Below are 18,481 nucleotides of genomic sequence, written 5' to 3' on the forward strand. Positions count from 1 at the left end.
CCAAGTAAGTGTTTAAGTTACAAGTTACAAGTTACTTTGTCTATGTGTATAGCTAACAACTTTAGTGTTTATGTTTCAGTTAAAAATGAATGGAGCTTTAACCTACCAAGATATCCGAGCCATTAAGGCCTTAAAAAGAATAAGGGAGCCAAGAAACACCGTAGGAGCCTTAGAAAGGATTACACGAAGGTTGCTTTTGTTTCACCAAGCAATAGGTGGCCTTCAAGAGGCTAAACAAATAATGCTAAGATCAACAGAACAATATGTATTAGTGATTAGGTTGTTTAAAGATTTCCATCCTGTAATAGCAGCCTTAGAAGAAATATGGGAAGAAATGAATGATGAGGATGAATCACCATTAGCAATGAGATACTATTTCCTCTTAGTTAGGTTCACCGCAAAATTTGAATTTCAATTCACCAAGGAGCAAAAGAATAGGATTCTCACAAACCTTCCTAGAGGGCATTTTGATGCTCATGATAATGATGACTATGAGGCTATAGATGATGATATGTTAGATGACGGATCGGATGTAGAAGATCCCGATTTTTAGATAGTAGTTTTTATTTGTTTTATTTACTTTTATGTTATGATTGTAATAAGTGAAATTGTTTTCCAAATGAATAAACATGCTATTTGAATATCATGTGTGAGTTTGAAATTTTTTTCACAATCATAATAAATACTAAATAAAATGAATAATGACTGAGTTCAGTGAGGGTGGATACGAATCAATGAACCTGGTTTCCTTGTTGAGAGTTAGGGGGCCTTAGTAGTGGGAACGATTTTACTGATCCCAGCCCTCCCTCAATATGGTTAACTTTGGAACAAAGATAAGTTTCGAGCCTGAGAATTAAGTCATATAGGATGATTAGAAACACACTTAGAAAATAAATATGACTTGTTTTTTTAAGTATAGAAACCCACTCTAATAATAAATAAAGACCTATATAATTTTTCATAAAAAGTCATAATAAATAGGTCCGAGATATGTTTGTTTTAGAATAAGTTTTTGCCTTAGAGCCTATTAGGAAAAAAGTTCTAACATGTTTCTTTTAACTGTTAGAACTCTGCTACGATGTCTCTCCGAAGATCTGCTCGCACCAACGGGAACGCTTCCAACGATGTTCCAGCGACCAATGCGGTCCCTACCGTTCGCCGAAGGAGAGTACGTGTTACTGCTCGCCGCAACGCACCGGCACAGGCAGCTGACAACACTGCAGAGATTGCCAGACTACGACAGCAAGTCGAGGAACTTCTGCAGCAACAACGCCAACAGGCTCAATCTCAGCCTCAGCCTCCGCCACAGCCGCAGCCGCAGCCACAGCCAATGGCCCCAGCACCCCAACAAGTTGGTCCGTATGGGGGATGGCCTATGACGAACTACGCTCCTTATCCTGTTCAGCACATGGAGCCAGTGTACGAGAGGTTCCGCAAGCAGCACGCTCCGAACTTCGAAGGGACTACGGACCCCTTTGAAGCAGAAGAATGGCTAAGGAATGTGGAGCCGATCCTAGCCCACATGAACCTTAGTAATGCAGACCGCATATCTTGCGTCTCATCTTTGCTCAAGAAAGATGCCAGGATATGGTGGGACTTGGTCCAGCAATCCCAGGATGCTGCCACCATGACGTGGACCCGATTTGTGGAGCTCTTCCACAAGAAGTACTACAATTCAGCAGTGCTTGCTACGAGAGTTGAGGAGTTCACCAATCTGAAGCAAGGGAATTTAACAGTGGCGGAATATGCTCGTCAGTTCGATTGCTTAGCGAAGTTCGCAGCAGAGTTGGTTCCAACCGACTATCTAAGGGTGAACAAGTTTGTTAGAGGACTTCGCCCGAAGATCGAGATGGGGGTTAAACTAGCAAACCCGGGAAACACTTCATATGCCGACGTTCTTGAGACGGCAATTGAAGTAGAAAGGTTGCAAGCCAACGTGAGCAAAGAAGAAGCCAGCAAGCCGGAACCTAGGCAGCAGAGCCAACCTCAGGCCAGTCGGAACAACAATCAGTCCAGCAACAGTCAGTCCAACAACAACGGTAACGGACAGAAGAGAAGGCATCCTGACAACAAGCAAGCCGACAACAATAAAAGGGCACGACCAAGTAATGGGGGAAATAGGTCGGGCTACGTGGAATACCCGCCATGTGCCAAATGTCAGAAGAAGCACCCCGGAGAATGCCGTGCCAACACCAAGGAGTGTTTCAACTGTGGTCAAGAAGGGCATCGTAAAAGAGACTGTCCTCAGCAAAAGCCGGAAGGAAAGAAGGACGAAAAGATGGTTCCTGCTCGGGTTTTTGCTTTAACCCAAGGAGAGGCGGATGCTAGCAACAAGGTGGTCACAGGTCAGGTTTCCATCCTCAATAAATTATGTCATGTATTATTTGATTCGGGAGCCACCCATTCGTATATTTCGTTAGGAATGATAGATAAACTAGACAAACCTAGTGAAAGATTTAGAACTAGGTTTGCAACCGAGTTGCCTTCGGGCAAAGTAGTTCTATCATCACGAATTGTACGAGGCGTACCAATCAAGATTGAGGACAAGGAACTAGAAGGAGACCTGATAGAGCTGGTGATCAAAGACTTCGACGTCATACTAGGCATGGATTGGCTAGCACGGCATGGCGCAACGATCGACTGCAGACGCAAGAAGGTGACATTCGATACTCCTGACGGCCAGAAACTGTGCTTCATGGGACAAGCTTCAGGACTAGGCACACCGTTAGTATCATCTCTCAAAGCTCAGAGAATGATGGAGAAAGGATGTCAAGCATTCTTAGCCAACATCACGAATGTGGAGAAGGAGACATCACTCAAAGTTGGAGATGTTCGAGTCATACAAGAATTTCCAGAAGTTTTCCCCGATGACTTGCCAGGATTGCCGCCAACTAGAGAAATAGACTTCACGATAGAATTAGTACCGGGCACCGAGCCTTTCTCTAAGGCACCATACCGGATGGCACCTACGGAACTCAAGGAGTTAAAGACGCAGCTACAAGAACTCCTAGACTTGGGTTTCATTAGGCCAAGCCATTCACCATGGGGAGCTCCGGTACTATTCGTGAAAAAGAAGGACGGAAGTATGCGCATGTGCATAGACTACCGTGAGCTGAATAAAGTAACGATTAAGAACAAATACCCGCTACCTCGGATTGATGATTTGTTTGATCAACTCCGAGGCGCAACTGTATTCTCTAAGATCGATTTACGGTCCGGGTATCATCAGCTCAAGGTAAAGGGGGAAGATATTCCTAAGACAGCCTTTAGGACTCGTTATGGACATTACGAGTTCTTGGTTATGTCTTTTGGTCTTACTAACGCGCCAGCCGCGTTTATGGACTTAATGAATAGGGTCTTCAAGGACTACTTGGATAAATTCGTCGTTGTGTTCATCGACGACATTTTAATTTACTCCAAGGATGAAGTGGAGCACGAGGAACACTTGAGGATAATTTTGACGCGATTGAAGGAGCACCAACTCTACGCGAAGTTCAAGAAATGCGAGTTTTGGCTCTCACAAGTGGCGTTCCTCGGGCACATCATATCGAAAGACGGAGTTGCAGTAGATCCATCGAAGGCAGAGGCCGTGAAAGATTGGCCTAGACCAAAGAACGCGTCGGAAGTAAGAAGCTTCTTAGGGCTAGCAGGTTACTATAGAAAGTTTGTAGAGGGCTTTTCTAAAATAGCCACTCCACTCACCAACCTGACCCGGAAGCAACAAAAGTTTAACTGGAATGATAAGTGTGAGGAAAGCTTCCAGTTGCTTAAGGATAAGCTTTGCTCAACACCAGTACTTAGTGTCCCAACACCCAACGACAAGTTCGTTGTCTACTGTGATGCATCAAAGTTAGGATTGGGATGCGTACTGATGCAAAATGACAAGGTGATAGCCTACGCGTCACGTCAGTTAAAGGAGTCTGAACAACGCTATCCAACTCACGATATGGAGTTGGCAGCGGTGGTCTTTGCGTTAAAAATCTGGCGCCATTATCTTTACGGAGAACGGTGCGAGATTTATACGGACCACAAAAGTTTAAAATACTTCTTTACTCAGAAGGAGCTTAACATGAGGCAGCGCCGGTGGTTGGAATTAGTAAAGGATTACGACTGCGAAATCCTATACCACCCGGGGAAGGCAAACGTAGTTGCCGATGCACTTAGCCGAAAAAGTTATGGGAACTTAGCAGCCTTATCCGGAATAGAAAAGCCACTACAGCAGGAGCTTATCAGTGCCGGAATAGAAGTGGTTGTAGGCAAGTTGGCTAACTTGTCTATCCAATCGAATATGCTAGAAGACATACGGAATGGTCAGAGACATGATGATTCACTAGCAACGCACATGGATGCAGTCAGAGAAGGCAAGACTACAGATTTCTCAATATCCAGTCAAGGTTTATTGAGATATAAGGATCGGGTATGCGTGCCAGACGATCAAAGTATTAAGAAGACGATCCTAGAAGAAGCGCACAACACCCCATACTCGGTTCATCCAGGGTCTACCAAGATGACTCATGACATCAAGGCAGTCTATTGGTGGCCAGGGATGAAGAAGGACATAGCGGAATATGTATCTAAGTGTCTGGTATGCCAGCAAGTGAAGGCGGAGCATCAGCGGCCTGCAGGATTATTGCAACCGCTTAGCATACCGGAGTGAAAGTGGGACGATATAGCCATGGACTTCGTGACGGGTCTGCCAAAGACAAATAAGCAGCATGATTCTGCTTGGATAGTCATAGATAGACTAACCAAGTCGGCTCATTTTCTGCCTGTTAAGACTTCTTATACGGCAGACCAATATGCAGACATCTACATCCAAGAGATTGTAAGATTGCATGGAATCCCCAAGACGATAGTATCAGATAGAGGATCAGTGTTTACGTCAAGATTTTGGAGAAGCTTACAGCAAGCCATGGGTACTAAGTTAAGTCTTAGTACAGCTTTCCATCCTCAGACAGATGGGCAGTCAGAGCGTACGATTCAGATTTTAGAGGATATGCTACGCGCATGTGTACTTGACTTCGGAGGATCGTGGAACAAGTACTTACCGCTGATCGAGTTCTCGTACAACAATAGCTACCAGTCGACGATCGAGATGGCACCTTATGAGTTGCTATATGGAAGAAGGTGCCGATCACCGTTGCACTGGGACGAGGTAGGAGAAAGGCAGCTTCTAGGGCCCGAAGCTGTTAGGCAAGCTCAAGAAGCAGTAACGCTTATTAGACAGCGTATGCTTGCTGCTCAAAGCCGACAGAAAAGCTATGCAGATACCAAGAGACGCGATGTGGAGTTCCAAGTTGGAGATCAAGTCTTCCTGAAGATATCTCCTATGAAGGGTGTCAAGCGGTTCGGGAAGAAAGGCAAGCTCAGTCCCCGATTCATAGGTCCTTTTGAGATATTGGACAAAGTGGGACCAGTTGCGTATAGACTAGCTCTACCGCCAGCACTAACCGAAAGTCACAACGTCTTCCACATCTCGATGTTACGCAAGTATGTGTCAGACCCATCTCACGTTCTCAAGTACGATACCATAGCGCTCCAGAAAGACTTAAGTTACGAGGAACGACCGGTTAGCATCCTAGATAGGGGGATGAAGCAGTTACGGTCCAAGAGCTTTCCTATAGTTAAAGTCCTATGGAGCAATAGTTCTGAACGCGAGGCAACGTGGGAGTTGGAAGAGGACATGCAGAGCCGGTATCCGGAGTTATTTGGTAAGTAAATTTCGAGGACGAAATTCTTTTTAGTAGGGGAGAATTGTAGAGTCCAAGAACTTTACTTAGCTAATTGTTTAGTAGTATTATAGTATGTTTAGTGTTATCATTGTTACTTTGGATTTTTGGTTCAGACCGGGAGTTATTTGGACACTCATAGTAGTACTTATAGATTTTCTAAGTTTAACCTATAGTTTAAGAATATTAAGTATAACCTAAGGTTTGATTAATGTGTCTGATATTAAGGAATATATTATTATATTATAAGGTTTAGACATCAACCAATAGGATTTTAAGCACATGTTTTGAATGGTAATTAAGGATTTAGTATTTTTGAGGATTAAATTAAATAAGGGTAAAAGTTTGAATGTATAGGGTCAGTCAGCAGCTTTGAGCACGTTGAGGGCTTAGTCAAGGCTGTTTAACCCATTCAAACTTAGCTAAAAATGTGTAAATTCGTGTTTAAATATTCTGCGTATGCCGATATATCGCAGCTATAGGGGGCGATATGTCGCAGCACGTAGATACGGAAAACACGAATCGATGCACGGTCGCCTCGGGAACAAAGGTCCAGGCGATATATCGCCTATAGGGGGCGATATATCGCCTCCACCAGCATGTTTTCAAATTCATTTGAATTCTTTTCCCTTCAGCCATTCAAACTCCTTCAACAGTCCAGCATCTTCTGAACGAGTCTTCAGCCTCTGCTGAACGATTATTCAAATGATTTTCACTTAAAAAGCCATTATTTTTATTCAAGTAAAATCAAGATATTTTCATTCCCAAACTCTATAAATAGGACCTAGTACCCAGCCATTATTCACCATTTGCTCTTAGTTCAGAGGCTGCTAGTGTTAAGTGAGTGAGAGAGTGTAAACACTTGGTTTGGGGAAAAACTATAAGCTTAAACATCATAAGCTTATCAAACACTTGGGAAGTAAGTGAGTGCTATAGTATTTCGGTGGATGTTAGATTGATCTTGCAATCTTTGAGGTAAACCCAAAACTCTAGTCCTTTCTGTATTCTATGTTATTTCTTTTCTCAAAACCTTCTACTCAGTCCCCTAACCTTATTCTTATTTTTGGTTAGGGAATCCAAGTTCTTAAGCACTTAAGTGGTGGTAAGCATATTTTCGTTTAATGGTTTAGTCTTCCTATTCTCTTTCATTTCATCTCCTTTCTTTAGACTCACCCTTGTTCATTGTGGTTTTAGGAGTGTTCCAAAAGTCCTAACTCAGTCCATTTTATCCCGGTAACTTTGGTAAGGAAATAGGCTAGAATCAACATGTTATGTGATTATGTTATCTATATGTTTTATGTTATTAAAAGTGTTATGATATATGTGTATGTTTGTAGGCTTGGGCATATGACCCATATGACTAACAAGACCCCAAATGGGTTATGGGCATATGACCTACTTAGCTAGTAGGACCCCACTAATCCCATGGGCATATGCTTGTTTAGTCTATGGGACCCCAAGAATAATGGCCATTATAATAAGTGTATGTTATATGTATTATGTTAAGTCTTTATGTTTTCTTATGAAATTATGTATGTGACTTTGTGTTAGATTTTCCTTACTGGGCATTAGGCTCACTCCTTTCTGTTTATGTGCAGGAAAATAAGTTTAGAGGCGGTAAGATTCGTGACGCTTGGAGGATGTGTATCGATGATGAATGGAGTCAAGGGGCCGAGCGTTATCGATTCGAGGATGTAGTCTCCTTTTATGTTTTTTTTTATGGTTTTTATGTGTATTTTCCGCATTATTATGTAATGTCTTTTATTTTAAATCTTGTTTTGTTTTAAAGACAATGGGATCCCAAAATCCTTCTTAGTATTCTGTTTCTTTGTAAATAACTCTTATTTTCAAGTTACTCAATAAATTATGGTATTTTCGTAAAATGTAAGTTTTTATGTATAGTTTCGATAATGGTCCAATTAGTCTAGATTAGTGGGTCATTACAGTATTAATCTTTTTACAATGTTTAATTTTCATATGTTGTTTACCACATTATATGTTTGTTCTTGAATCTAGGTATATCTTCTTTTTGAATCTTGTTATTATCTCGTTCTTGACCAATTCATTGAGTGGCGACGAAAGCGTCCGCAAGCCAGCAGAGGAGGCTCTCGCTCAGTGCGAGGCTAGGCCTGACTTTTGCTCTTGTCTCATGGTGAGTACTCTCTCTCTTTTCTTTTTGAATTTTTCTTCATTAGACCTGGTACTGTTTGGTCCATTTTTTATGTTGTTTGGTAATAAAGCCAAAGGATATATTTTTATTCTAATTACTTTTAGTTTGATTGAATTTATGTACTGTAATGTAGGAGATTATTAGTGCCAAGCATTTGGCCCCTCAGGTGGACGTTCGATTGATGGCTTCACTGTATTTCAAGAATAGTATTAATCGCTACTGGAGGAAAAGACGTGATTCTTCGTGAGACATTGTTCATTGTTCTTTTGGTTTTTGATATTAGAAACATATGGTGAAATTGGTAGATTTTAGAGCACAGGAATTCACATTGTGTGAGTTTGGATACTTGTATCAGCTCATTTGATTGAAAAGTACTTTAATTTCATATATAAGGCAATCCATTTATGCGAGTATGTGATTTAGTAAAAGCATTGTAGTATCTGCGTTTTTTCATGTGTGTGGGCAGGATATGTTTTTATCAAGGTAAATAATTTATTTTTATCACATCTATAGTGGCATCTAATGTGAACATATTGCTTCAGGGGAATCAGCAACGAGGAGAAAGTACATCTGAGGCAAAAACTGGTATCCCATTTAAGAGAAGAAAACTATCAGGTGTTTGTTGCCCTTACTTCTTTTTTTTACAAATGGAACATGGTCTCTTTCTCTCTCACTAAATATATGTATATAAATCTATCTATCTCATCATATATCGTTCAAGATTCATCATCCTAGCCCGAGTTCTAACTCTTCATATGAGATTTTCTTTTATATGTTTATTTTTGAGGTGACATTATTTTAGTGAAAGAATCCAGTCTTACTGTGCTCTTTATATGTCTGATACAGATAGATCTCACGTTGGCTGTGCTCATCTCAAAAATTGCTCGAATTGATTATCCAGTAGAATGGTGAGTTTTTTTCCCTTCTAGGTCTGTATTTGTTGTTCTTCTTGTAACTGTGATGTTTGTCGACTCGAAACTATGATGTTTCAATAAAAATGCCTGCTTTCATAAAGACTAAGATATATAATTTTATGATATGTATTTGTAGTTTTCTCTCCTATTCCCATTTAATAGGGTAGACTGGTTGGGTCACACAATGTCGCGTAGAGTTTGCGGCTTTCTTTACAAGAAAATTTAATTTACATCTTTGCAATTTTGATCTGAGTTTGTGATGCCCAATATTTGTTAGGAGTTTTATGGTTAACTGAATGGACATGATATGTCTAAGAATTTTGAGCTGATGAGAAATTATATCTGTTTAGTTCAATTGAATTTGCAATAGGACAGTGTTTGCAATAATGTTAAATTTTTAGTTGCGCTTTGGCTATCTGGTATAGAAGATCTTATTTGTGTTTTGGTGTTTCTACGGGGTTTCCTATTCCCCACTTGTGCTTGCATTATTTTCAATAATTAGTACTAGTCTCTTTTCTTATGAAAACTTATTAATCTATTTTAATTTTTCACTAATATGATTTTGATTATATGTGTTGAACTTTCTATGCATGGAAGCTACAAGTTTATATAGCATGTTGTATATAGGAATTGTGTGATCAGTTTTCTCATTTTGTAAGCATTCATGTAATATATGATATCGTATTGATCTATTGGATGTGATGAATTATTATACAGGCCAGATCTCTTTTCAGTTTTAGCACAACAACTTCAGTCAGCAGATGTTCTCTCTTCTCACAGAATCTTTTTGATCCTCTTTCGAACCTTGAAAGAATTGTCCACTAAGTGGCTAATGGATGGACAAAGGACCTTTGCACAGGTAAAGAGTACTGGTGTTACTCTCTTTTTTCCCATCACCATAAGATTAGATCCTTATTCTTTCAGGTGACTATATTTTTTAACCATTTGACTGACTTTACATGTATGTGATGTCACTGACCATGGTAGTAGATTTTCTGGGCCTGTAATCTTATTTGAACTCCTGCTGCTCCTCTCTAACCAAACTTGGGTTCTCACATTTGGCGCTGAACTTTTTTTTGAAAAAAAAACGAATTCAATGTATTAAATTAGAATAAGGTCCAAATAAAATCTTCTTAAGGGTATATTTTTAAGTGAATCATGTAGTTTGTCATATGTAGGGGCATATGGGACTTGACCATTGAACTGAATAGTTGTATTGTATCCTAAAAGGGTGGCAGAGGTGATTGGAAATAAGTAGTGATGTTTCTTTTTTTGCTGGCGGTTGATCATTTTATGGTGGAGAATGTTGTTTTCAAACCAAATGAGTTTGGTGGTTTGGGAGTTGGAAACATTTAAAATGTAACAATGCGTTGATTATAAAATGGCATTCCAATGCAATGAGCTGTAATTTCATCTTTAGAATTATACATACCCCAAATTGGCATTGCAATTTCATCTTAGAATTATACATACCCCATCGTGTTTATACAAATTGGCATTGCAATTTCATCTTAGAATTATACATACCCCACCATGTTTATGTTACATGCTTTATAAGAATTACAATTGAAGACCAATTTTTAGTTTTTAGCATTATCTAATTGCCAAAGACTTTAAAATGTGAATTATACCAAATACCCAGTAAGAGGAGAGGAGTACTGGTGAAGCAGAGATTTTCATGGTTCTTATTTTCTACTTTGACTTTAATTTTCATATAGGGCTAAAAATTTATATTTTTTAGTTTTACATCTGATGATGTGTTTTTTGGCAGATATCATCCCATTTCTTTGATTATAGTTGGCAGCTTTGGAAATGTGATGTGCAGACCATATTACATGGTTTCTCTACGCTTTCCCAGAGTTCAAATGCTCTAGAGCAGCATCAAGAGGAGCTTTATCTTATATGTGAGCGATGGCTGTTATGCTTAAAGATCATAAGACAATTAGTAATTTCTGGATATCCAAGTGATGCAAAAAGTGTGCAAGTAATTAATTTCTCCTCCAGTTCTCTTTTTCATATTGTTAGTGCTTTGTACGTTTAACAGTTTAATGGACGCCTCTTCCAGTACGACTGTAAAGTTTGATTGTAAATTTCTGTCTGTTTTTAGGAGGTTAGACCAGTCAAGGAAGTTTCTCCTGTGATCTTGAATGTTGTTCAATCATTTCTTCCATACTATAAGATATTGATTATTTTTTATACGAGTGATTAGCTGTTATCATTATTTGATACATATTATAAAATTGTTGTCGAACATATTGTCTTTCTCCACAAGAAACTAAGTAAATGTACATTAATATGGACCGTGTTAAGAAGTCTTTGGTTTTAGGGTTGGAAATTACTTGGGAAAATGTTGAAGAAATATTAACACTGCTTTTCTATTGGATATAATTTGGTACTTGTCTTCTTTCTGATGGTTTTCCTTATAAGACTATAAAGCTGTACATTTCTTTTTGCTTCGAATGAGTGTTTTCTATTTTAAGATTTGTCATTTCTTGAATTTTGTACTATCAATTGTTTGTAAGATTATGTGCTTTTGATAGGAAACAAAAGTTCACCCTAGAGGGATAGCTCAAATGGTCAGACATGTTTACTATAGGGTGAACTTTTGTTTGAGGTTCAAGTCCCTCTGGTTATCTATATAGCAATTATTACTATAGTTTCTGGTCCCCAAATATTAAAGAGTTAGGCGAGGATCCTAGTTTCATGAAAAAGAAAAAGAAATTTGGAAAGTAAATTTCTTAAATGAAAAAAATTGGATTAGAAAGGAAAGATGACAAGGTAACCTTTCATTTTTTTAAATGACCCATCAAAGACTAGCAATTTTATATGCCCCTCTCTATTAATGTTATAACAGCACTTTAAGACTCACTGTTTCCTTTTTGTTTTTGATTTATATATTTTTTTTGCCTGCTCTGTGTCTTCATTATATTAGAAGAATCTGATATCCAAGATGGGTGGGGTAAAGTCTGAGGTTTGAGTCTCTCTTGTGTACCTACTTAGCATTATTGTAGGGTTGGGTGGGGAACTTACTTTAGAAAAAAGAAATTAGATGGATTGAAGATATATAAGTTGTAAATTAAATTTGTTGCGACTAATATTACAGAGTTATAAGTTTATGATTGGAGGCCTTAGTGGAAAATATATTTCATTGATTATATTTATGCAGTGCTTTAGCTAAAAGGAAGGATTGGATTTATGATTGTTAATTTGATTCTAAACAGCTGCTTGTTCTTCCATGCATTTTTTGGCAGATTCAACTTTTCAGAAGGGACCCGCTAAATTTTGGGACTTCATAAAGAGAGCATGCATTAAATTGATGAAGGTTTTAATTAAAATTCAAGAAATTCATCCTTTTTCGTTCAGCGATAAAAGTGTTCTTCCACTTGTCATGGTTTTCTATTTAAATAAGATAACAGATCCCGAGCCAGATGCATTATCATTTGAGCAATTTTTGATACAATGTATGGTAATGGTGAAAAGTGTGTTGGAATGTAAAGAATACAAGCGAAGTCTTACAGGTCGGGTAGTGGAAGAAAATGGAGTAACACTAGAGCAGATGAAGAAAGACATATCCAATGCTGTTAATGGTGTCCTAACTTCCCTCATGCCAAGTGATCGTATACTACTCTTATGTAATGTGTTAATAAGAAGGTAATAGTGCTCTGACCTTTGCTTCAGTCTGTTTCATGCTATGGCCTGATCCAGTTTAACTTGTAAAGTTTGTGATGTGCATGAACAAAAATCATCCTGATTATTTATAATAGCTTCTGTTTTTACATGCATGTGTTATCTTTTGAAGTTGTGCTTTACTATGTTAATTTATAAGTTTGTGACTATTCGAAGGAATGGTCCAAATGTGATATTTCTTGGTATCCCTTGGGAAATGTTAGGTATGTAATAAGTCACTGAGTGCTTTGGCATCAACATTTATTTGTGAGCCATTTGGGCAATTCTGAGAGGGAACCTTTCATCCAGGCTTAAAAAGTTTATATAGTTTTTTTTTTTTTCACATGCATCATCATTTTTTCTCTTTTGAGGGGAACCTTTCTCCTTGACATCTATTCAGTTGTCTAGTCCTCCCTGACATATGAATTTTTTTTTTGTTAACCAAACAGACTATACTGCAGTATCAGAATTAGGTTACAATGCGGGGTTGTCTACAATGATATTATTGAGGTTACTAATAGCATTTAATGTGCTGTAAAATCATTTTTCAGAATTTGTTCTTAGTTTTCTGATTACCTTAAGCATTTGTTGAGAAAGTACAATGGCTATGATTGTTGCAGACAAGCAATTTGAACAATATTGTTTCATTTAAATTGTCAACTTATATTTCTACAGGTACTTTGTTTTAACTCCTCATGATTTGGAGGAGTTGTACCACAACCCTGAATCATTTCATCACGAGCAGGATATGATTCAGTGGACGGAAAAATTGAGGCCTTGTGCTGAGGCGTTGTACATTGTTTTGTTTCATAGCCATAGCGAGGTTGGTGGTTTTTATTGTTATGTAATAACCCAAAGTGTTTTCTGCTGAATAAATAACTTACTTTTTCTTTTGTCTTGAGCAAATAATTATCTACTTATTTGATTTAGATTTCTACCTTTTAGCTTTTAGGTCCTCTTGTGGTTTCAATTCTTCAAGAAGCAATGAATGGTTGCCCAACATCAGTTACTGAAATCACTCCAGGGCTGCTTCTGAAAGATGCTGCTTATGCTGCTGCTGCATATGTTTATTATGAGCTTTCAAATTACATGACCTTTAAAGATTGGTCTGTCAATTCTTTACTTCGCTATCTATATTGTGAACTAACTAATTTTATTTTATGCTCTTTGATATGATAGAAATAATTATTTACTGAAATTACAAGTTATACTCTAGACGTGTGATTTGTTTTTAAAATTAAGGGCAAAATAGAAATAAGGGGTGTTTAACTATAGTTATAGGTCAAATTTATATCTTCATCTAATTTCTTATGATTAATTTGGCTGGGTTTTGTGGTAACATTGGCTTAGTTTTGTGCCAATTCTAGTTTGGTTTTGTGCCAATTCTGGTTTGGTTTATGAGTTTCATTTGACTAAGATTTTTACTTTGGAATTCAGATTGCATATTTGTAGTATGTGCTAATGATTTTTGTTTTTGTGTGTTTCTGAGTGAAGCAAGAAAACTGTTTGATGAAAGTTCTAAGTTAGATGTTGTATTTTAGAGTTCTATAATTATGGGTTTTCTAAACATGGATAAGTTGATAAAGCTATTAGGTTGTTTGATTGGATGCCATCAAGAAATCCCATTTCTTAAATTACTTGATTGGTGGGTATTTTAGCTAGGATGCCATCAAGAAATCCACCACCTATTTGGTAAAGGTTCTAAATTGTATTTTGGATTAGTTTTCTCTATGATAATACAACTTTTTAAATTTACTTGAAATTAGGAGTAGTAGTAGTAAACTACTATAATTTTTCTTACTAGCTAGTTACATCATAGAAAAGCAAATCCCAACTCATGTAAAACATATTAAAATTTGGGTCTAGTTTGATTTTCTGTTTCTTTATACATTTCAAGGCCACGAGATTATTTTATTGCAAGAAGTTCTATAAAATAAAAAAATTAAATACATTTCTTTCTAGTTTTGTGTTCCCTTCCCCACCTGCAACTTTCTCATTTTGACAAATTGGTTTTTTCTACTTTGTTTGGTGAGTTGTATCTCTGTTTGTATTCATTATTCTAGTGACAAACCTCACTGAGTTGTATTATATGACCTATCAGTTCTTAAGTATAACAAATACTTTTGTATATATGTATGTACAATATGTAATGCAAGCTTGTGTCGTTTTCCATGCAAACTATACAATATGTTTGGATCATATAAATAAACTTAGTATTGGGTTTTACTGTGCAAGTAACATCGTGTCTTATGAGTATACCATTTTCCTTTATTCTTTTTTTTTTCTGGGTATTTTCTTTGTTATAGTTGATGCTTATTTAAGAAAATTGATAACTATTGTAAAATGACATTATTTTGTCTTGAAATGGTGTGGCTAAAGGATTCTTGATGCAAACAATTTCACTAGAGGGTTCCTTCTGACTCTCACTGATCTCGTTGAATGGTAAGAGTCAATGTGTACTATAATTCTATATCTGAAATGATCAAGATATTTTGGTTGAATAATCATTAGTATTATGTCACTTTAATCTCATTGCAGAAAGATTAGTAGCGACAACTTCACAAGAAAGATACCCGAGTTTGGTAATTGGTGATACCTATGTAAAAATTTTCCACTTGCAATGTTTTATGTTATCATTTTTAATTACCTTCTCCATTTTCTGTTTACACTTTGTAGCATTGTTAATTTTATCTTGATTTTTAGACTATCTTTTCTTAGATTCTCTTTTCTCTAACTTATTTATGTCTAATATATTTTTTTTCATTAATCTACCATGGGTGAGGTTAGTGATGATTGGAAGTCATTACTATGAAGCAAACTTGTTTCTGAGACTTAAAACTTATGTGCTGTTATACATTTGCAGTACCCTTCCTTTAAACAACTTTTTGTCTTTCTCATTTAGATTATAAATAATAGAAACTGTTCTGTATTGCTGCTTGTTGGACTTAGAAGTTATTTGTCAGTTTCAACTTTCAAGACCTGCACTCTTTAAAAATTACATTTTCTTTTCCATTTTTGTGAAGGTAGAAAATTATTGTTTGGACAACTTACATTAATTTTGTTATACAATCATTGCTTAAGGAAGTTATATCAATAGTTTCATAGAGAGAAAATTAGAATCAACAACAGTATATTACCTGTTTATATTACAGTCATATTTTTTCTCTTCAAAAATAGAAAATTGACGTTCTTTTGCAAAATTTTCAAACCAAATATTAATATATAGCTTAGCCTCTTAAGCTATATAGTTTTAGGCATTTCCACCATGCTCTCAAATGTTAAGCTGTCAATTCTTATCTAATTTAACATTTGTTACAGCTTCAACCAGGCATTTTAGTATTACAGATGCTCATTTTATTGTTTTATATTTAATGCTCAGAGTTTTTTCTTCTATATATAATGCACTCATTTGTTTTGTTTTTTCATTTCTGTTGTAGACTTGTTTTTGCTCCCATAACTGATTCTGCTTCAAATCATGGCCTAATCCCAACAATTCTCTATGGGTGAGTGATTTTGACAGAGTAAGAATCTTGCAACTCTGACCAATCTATGATTTGTTAACCAACCTCACTCTGTTACAGTTTGAATTTGTACTTTTATTTATAAGTAACAGATGTGTTGGGTCTTGGAAATTATGCCACTGATGATGATGGAATTCATATCTCTAGCTTGCCAAATTCCAGGAATAAAAAGCTTCAGCATTCAAATTTTGAAAAATCTTTAGAAGACAAGCATGATGTTGGTGCAAATGGCAGTTTGGTAGCCCTTGTTGCAGAAAGGTGCACACAAGATGCAACTTGTCATGCTCCCCGTCACCTGGCATGTCTAGAAGTAGAAGAAGGTATTTTTGTGAGAGTTTCATTATATTTTACTTTTTCTGTAAAGTAGTTTTAAAAACAAAATTTGATAGTGATAAGAAGGTTGCAACTTAATCTCCTTATAAGGAGGTTGTGAGTATTAGTAGACTCTTTCTTTTGTTAGCTTCAAAATGATTTAGAGTGATAGCTCCAGCACTTTAGCTTTACTTATTTATTTATTTATTTTATATAATTGATTATATCTGTGCATATAGAATGTATCTTTCTCTCTTCTTACTATATATCTCTAACTCAATTGTTAATACTTATTGATTTCGTGCATTGATTGTAGTCATGTTGCACCATGTTTAATGGTATACTTAAACTTAATTGAGTTGGCACATGTAAATTAAACCCTTTAGAATCTAAATAAATAAACATTACTATATATAATGTAAATGTTATAAAACTAGTACTAATAAAAAATGAGATTTATATTTGTATAAAAGTGTTTAAAAAAATGAGATTTCTTTTTACTGGTGTATTTTGGTGTCATAGTGGCTGAAAGTATTGTGATTGGATTAATGAAAAATATGACAGTGGTTGAATTAGTATTTTGACTTGATACTGGATTGAACATTGGTATTTTTATTATCTTCCTATGGCAGAATTAGTGCCTTGATTATCTTGTTTAGATTAGTCTTTTTGGTACTGTAAAATAAGAAAAATTGAATTTCCTTTTTTGTTTTCAAGTGTCTTTAGTTTTGCATTTTCTTGTAATTTTCATGTCTCTGGGAAGCAAGTACCCCATCCTTCTCCCTCTCTATGTAGTTTTCAGTAGAGGGATTTCTCAACTTTTTTTTGTGTGCTAACTCTATTTTCTCATTCTCATAATTCATTAGAGTAAAACTAACCCTCCAAAAGTTGAAGTATTAATTATTTAAATTTTGTTGTAGTTAAGCAAATGGACTTACAATAAAGACAAGTGCACAAAGGATGATGAATTGAAGAATGGAGCAAGTTTCATGCATGGTTTACTTTTGTGTATCTTGTAATGTTTCTGTTTTTCATTTGTGAAGTAAAAAATGTTCAAGATTATAATACTTTATTATGTTATGCTTTCAAACTTAAGTTAGAACTAAGATCTCATGAAGTAGACACATTTATCGTTAGAATTAGTTATTCTTGAATGTAATGCTTATGGTTTATTAATCTATTCAGAATTACATTTTATGATTAATTTTGATTTTTTTTTTATCAAAATACAATAATGAAAATCTTTTAATTAAAAAAATCTTTACAAGTATACTTATTAAAATAAAATTTAAAATATATTATCCACGCTAAAGTAACAAAATTTTAGTACTAGACTTTTAATATGTTATGATTTAGAAACATATCATAAGCGTAACAAATCGTTATGATTTATATAATATAACAAACTAAAAATGCTATCAAAATAATCAAATGTAACAGTTGAAAAGTGTTATGCAAAAAGTATAAGATTAAATGTCAAATTTATAACCAAATACTCTAACTAAATGTTATTATTTGAATATTATAGCAACTCAAAATGTGTTATTGAATAGTTTAAGATAACATCGAACATAACATTCAAATACTGTTATAGAAAAGACAGGACTTTTAATAACAGGGGCTATGTTAGCGTTTTCAGAAGTGTTATCAATACTCCTGGTTAGCAGTTTTTAAGTGTTATGAATACTGTTTTTTCTTGTAGTGCAACACACATCCTAACCCCATTCTCGATCCATCGCAGTACACGACGAATTTGTTCCCATTTGAAGGAAGACTCAGCACTGGAGCAGTAATTAATTGTCACTTCAGTTCCTCAAAAGTACCTTCACATTTGTCTGACCATACGAACTTTAGATTCTTCACATTAATTCAATCAATGGTGTGGCAATCTTCAAAAAATCTTCCATGGCCGTCTATAAGATCCTGCTAACCAAAGGAAGCTCCAAACCTCTGAGGCGTTCCTTGTTCTCGGCCAATCTCTAACTGCTTCTACCTTGGTCGGATCTACATAAATCATGTCTCCATTAACAATATGTCCAAGGAATGTCACCTCTGTTAGCCAAAACTCGCACTTCTTAAACTTAGCATATCACTAATGCTCTCTTACCCTCTGTAATACCAATCGGAGATGCTGCTCATGCTTTGCCTCTGAATGAGAGTAAACTTGGA

The 18,481-nt window shown here is 36.2% G+C and overlaps 1 protein-coding gene across 1 annotated transcript in view; it reads left to right on the forward strand.

Annotated features, from left to right (window-relative positions):
• Positions 1-15,816, forward strand: part of LOC133828690 (uncharacterized) — a 62,338-nt gene extending 46,522 nt beyond the window's left edge. Inside the window, exons 2-13 of the mRNA XM_062258867.1 lie at positions 7,746-7,881; positions 8,033-8,142; positions 8,442-8,514; positions 8,746-8,807; positions 9,531-9,672; positions 10,585-10,797; positions 10,921-10,994; positions 12,072-12,464; positions 13,155-13,302; positions 13,425-13,585; positions 14,859-14,921; positions 15,798-15,816. Coding sequence (XP_062114851.1) covers positions 7,746-7,881; positions 8,033-8,142; positions 8,442-8,514; positions 8,746-8,807; positions 9,531-9,672; positions 10,585-10,797; positions 10,921-10,994; positions 12,072-12,464; positions 13,155-13,302; positions 13,425-13,585; positions 14,859-14,921; positions 15,798-15,816 — 1,594 coding nt within the window. The remainder of the gene's footprint in view (positions 1-7,745; positions 7,882-8,032; positions 8,143-8,441; positions 8,515-8,745; positions 8,808-9,530; positions 9,673-10,584; positions 10,798-10,920; positions 10,995-12,071; positions 12,465-13,154; positions 13,303-13,424; positions 13,586-14,858; positions 14,922-15,797) is intronic.
• The last annotated feature ends 2,665 nt before the right edge of the window (positions 15,817-18,481 follow it).

This window comes from Humulus lupulus, chromosome 1, assembly GCF_963169125.1.
Source record: "Humulus lupulus chromosome 1, drHumLupu1.1, whole genome shotgun sequence".
NCBI lineage: Eukaryota > Viridiplantae > Streptophyta > Magnoliopsida > Rosales > Cannabaceae > Humulus > Humulus lupulus.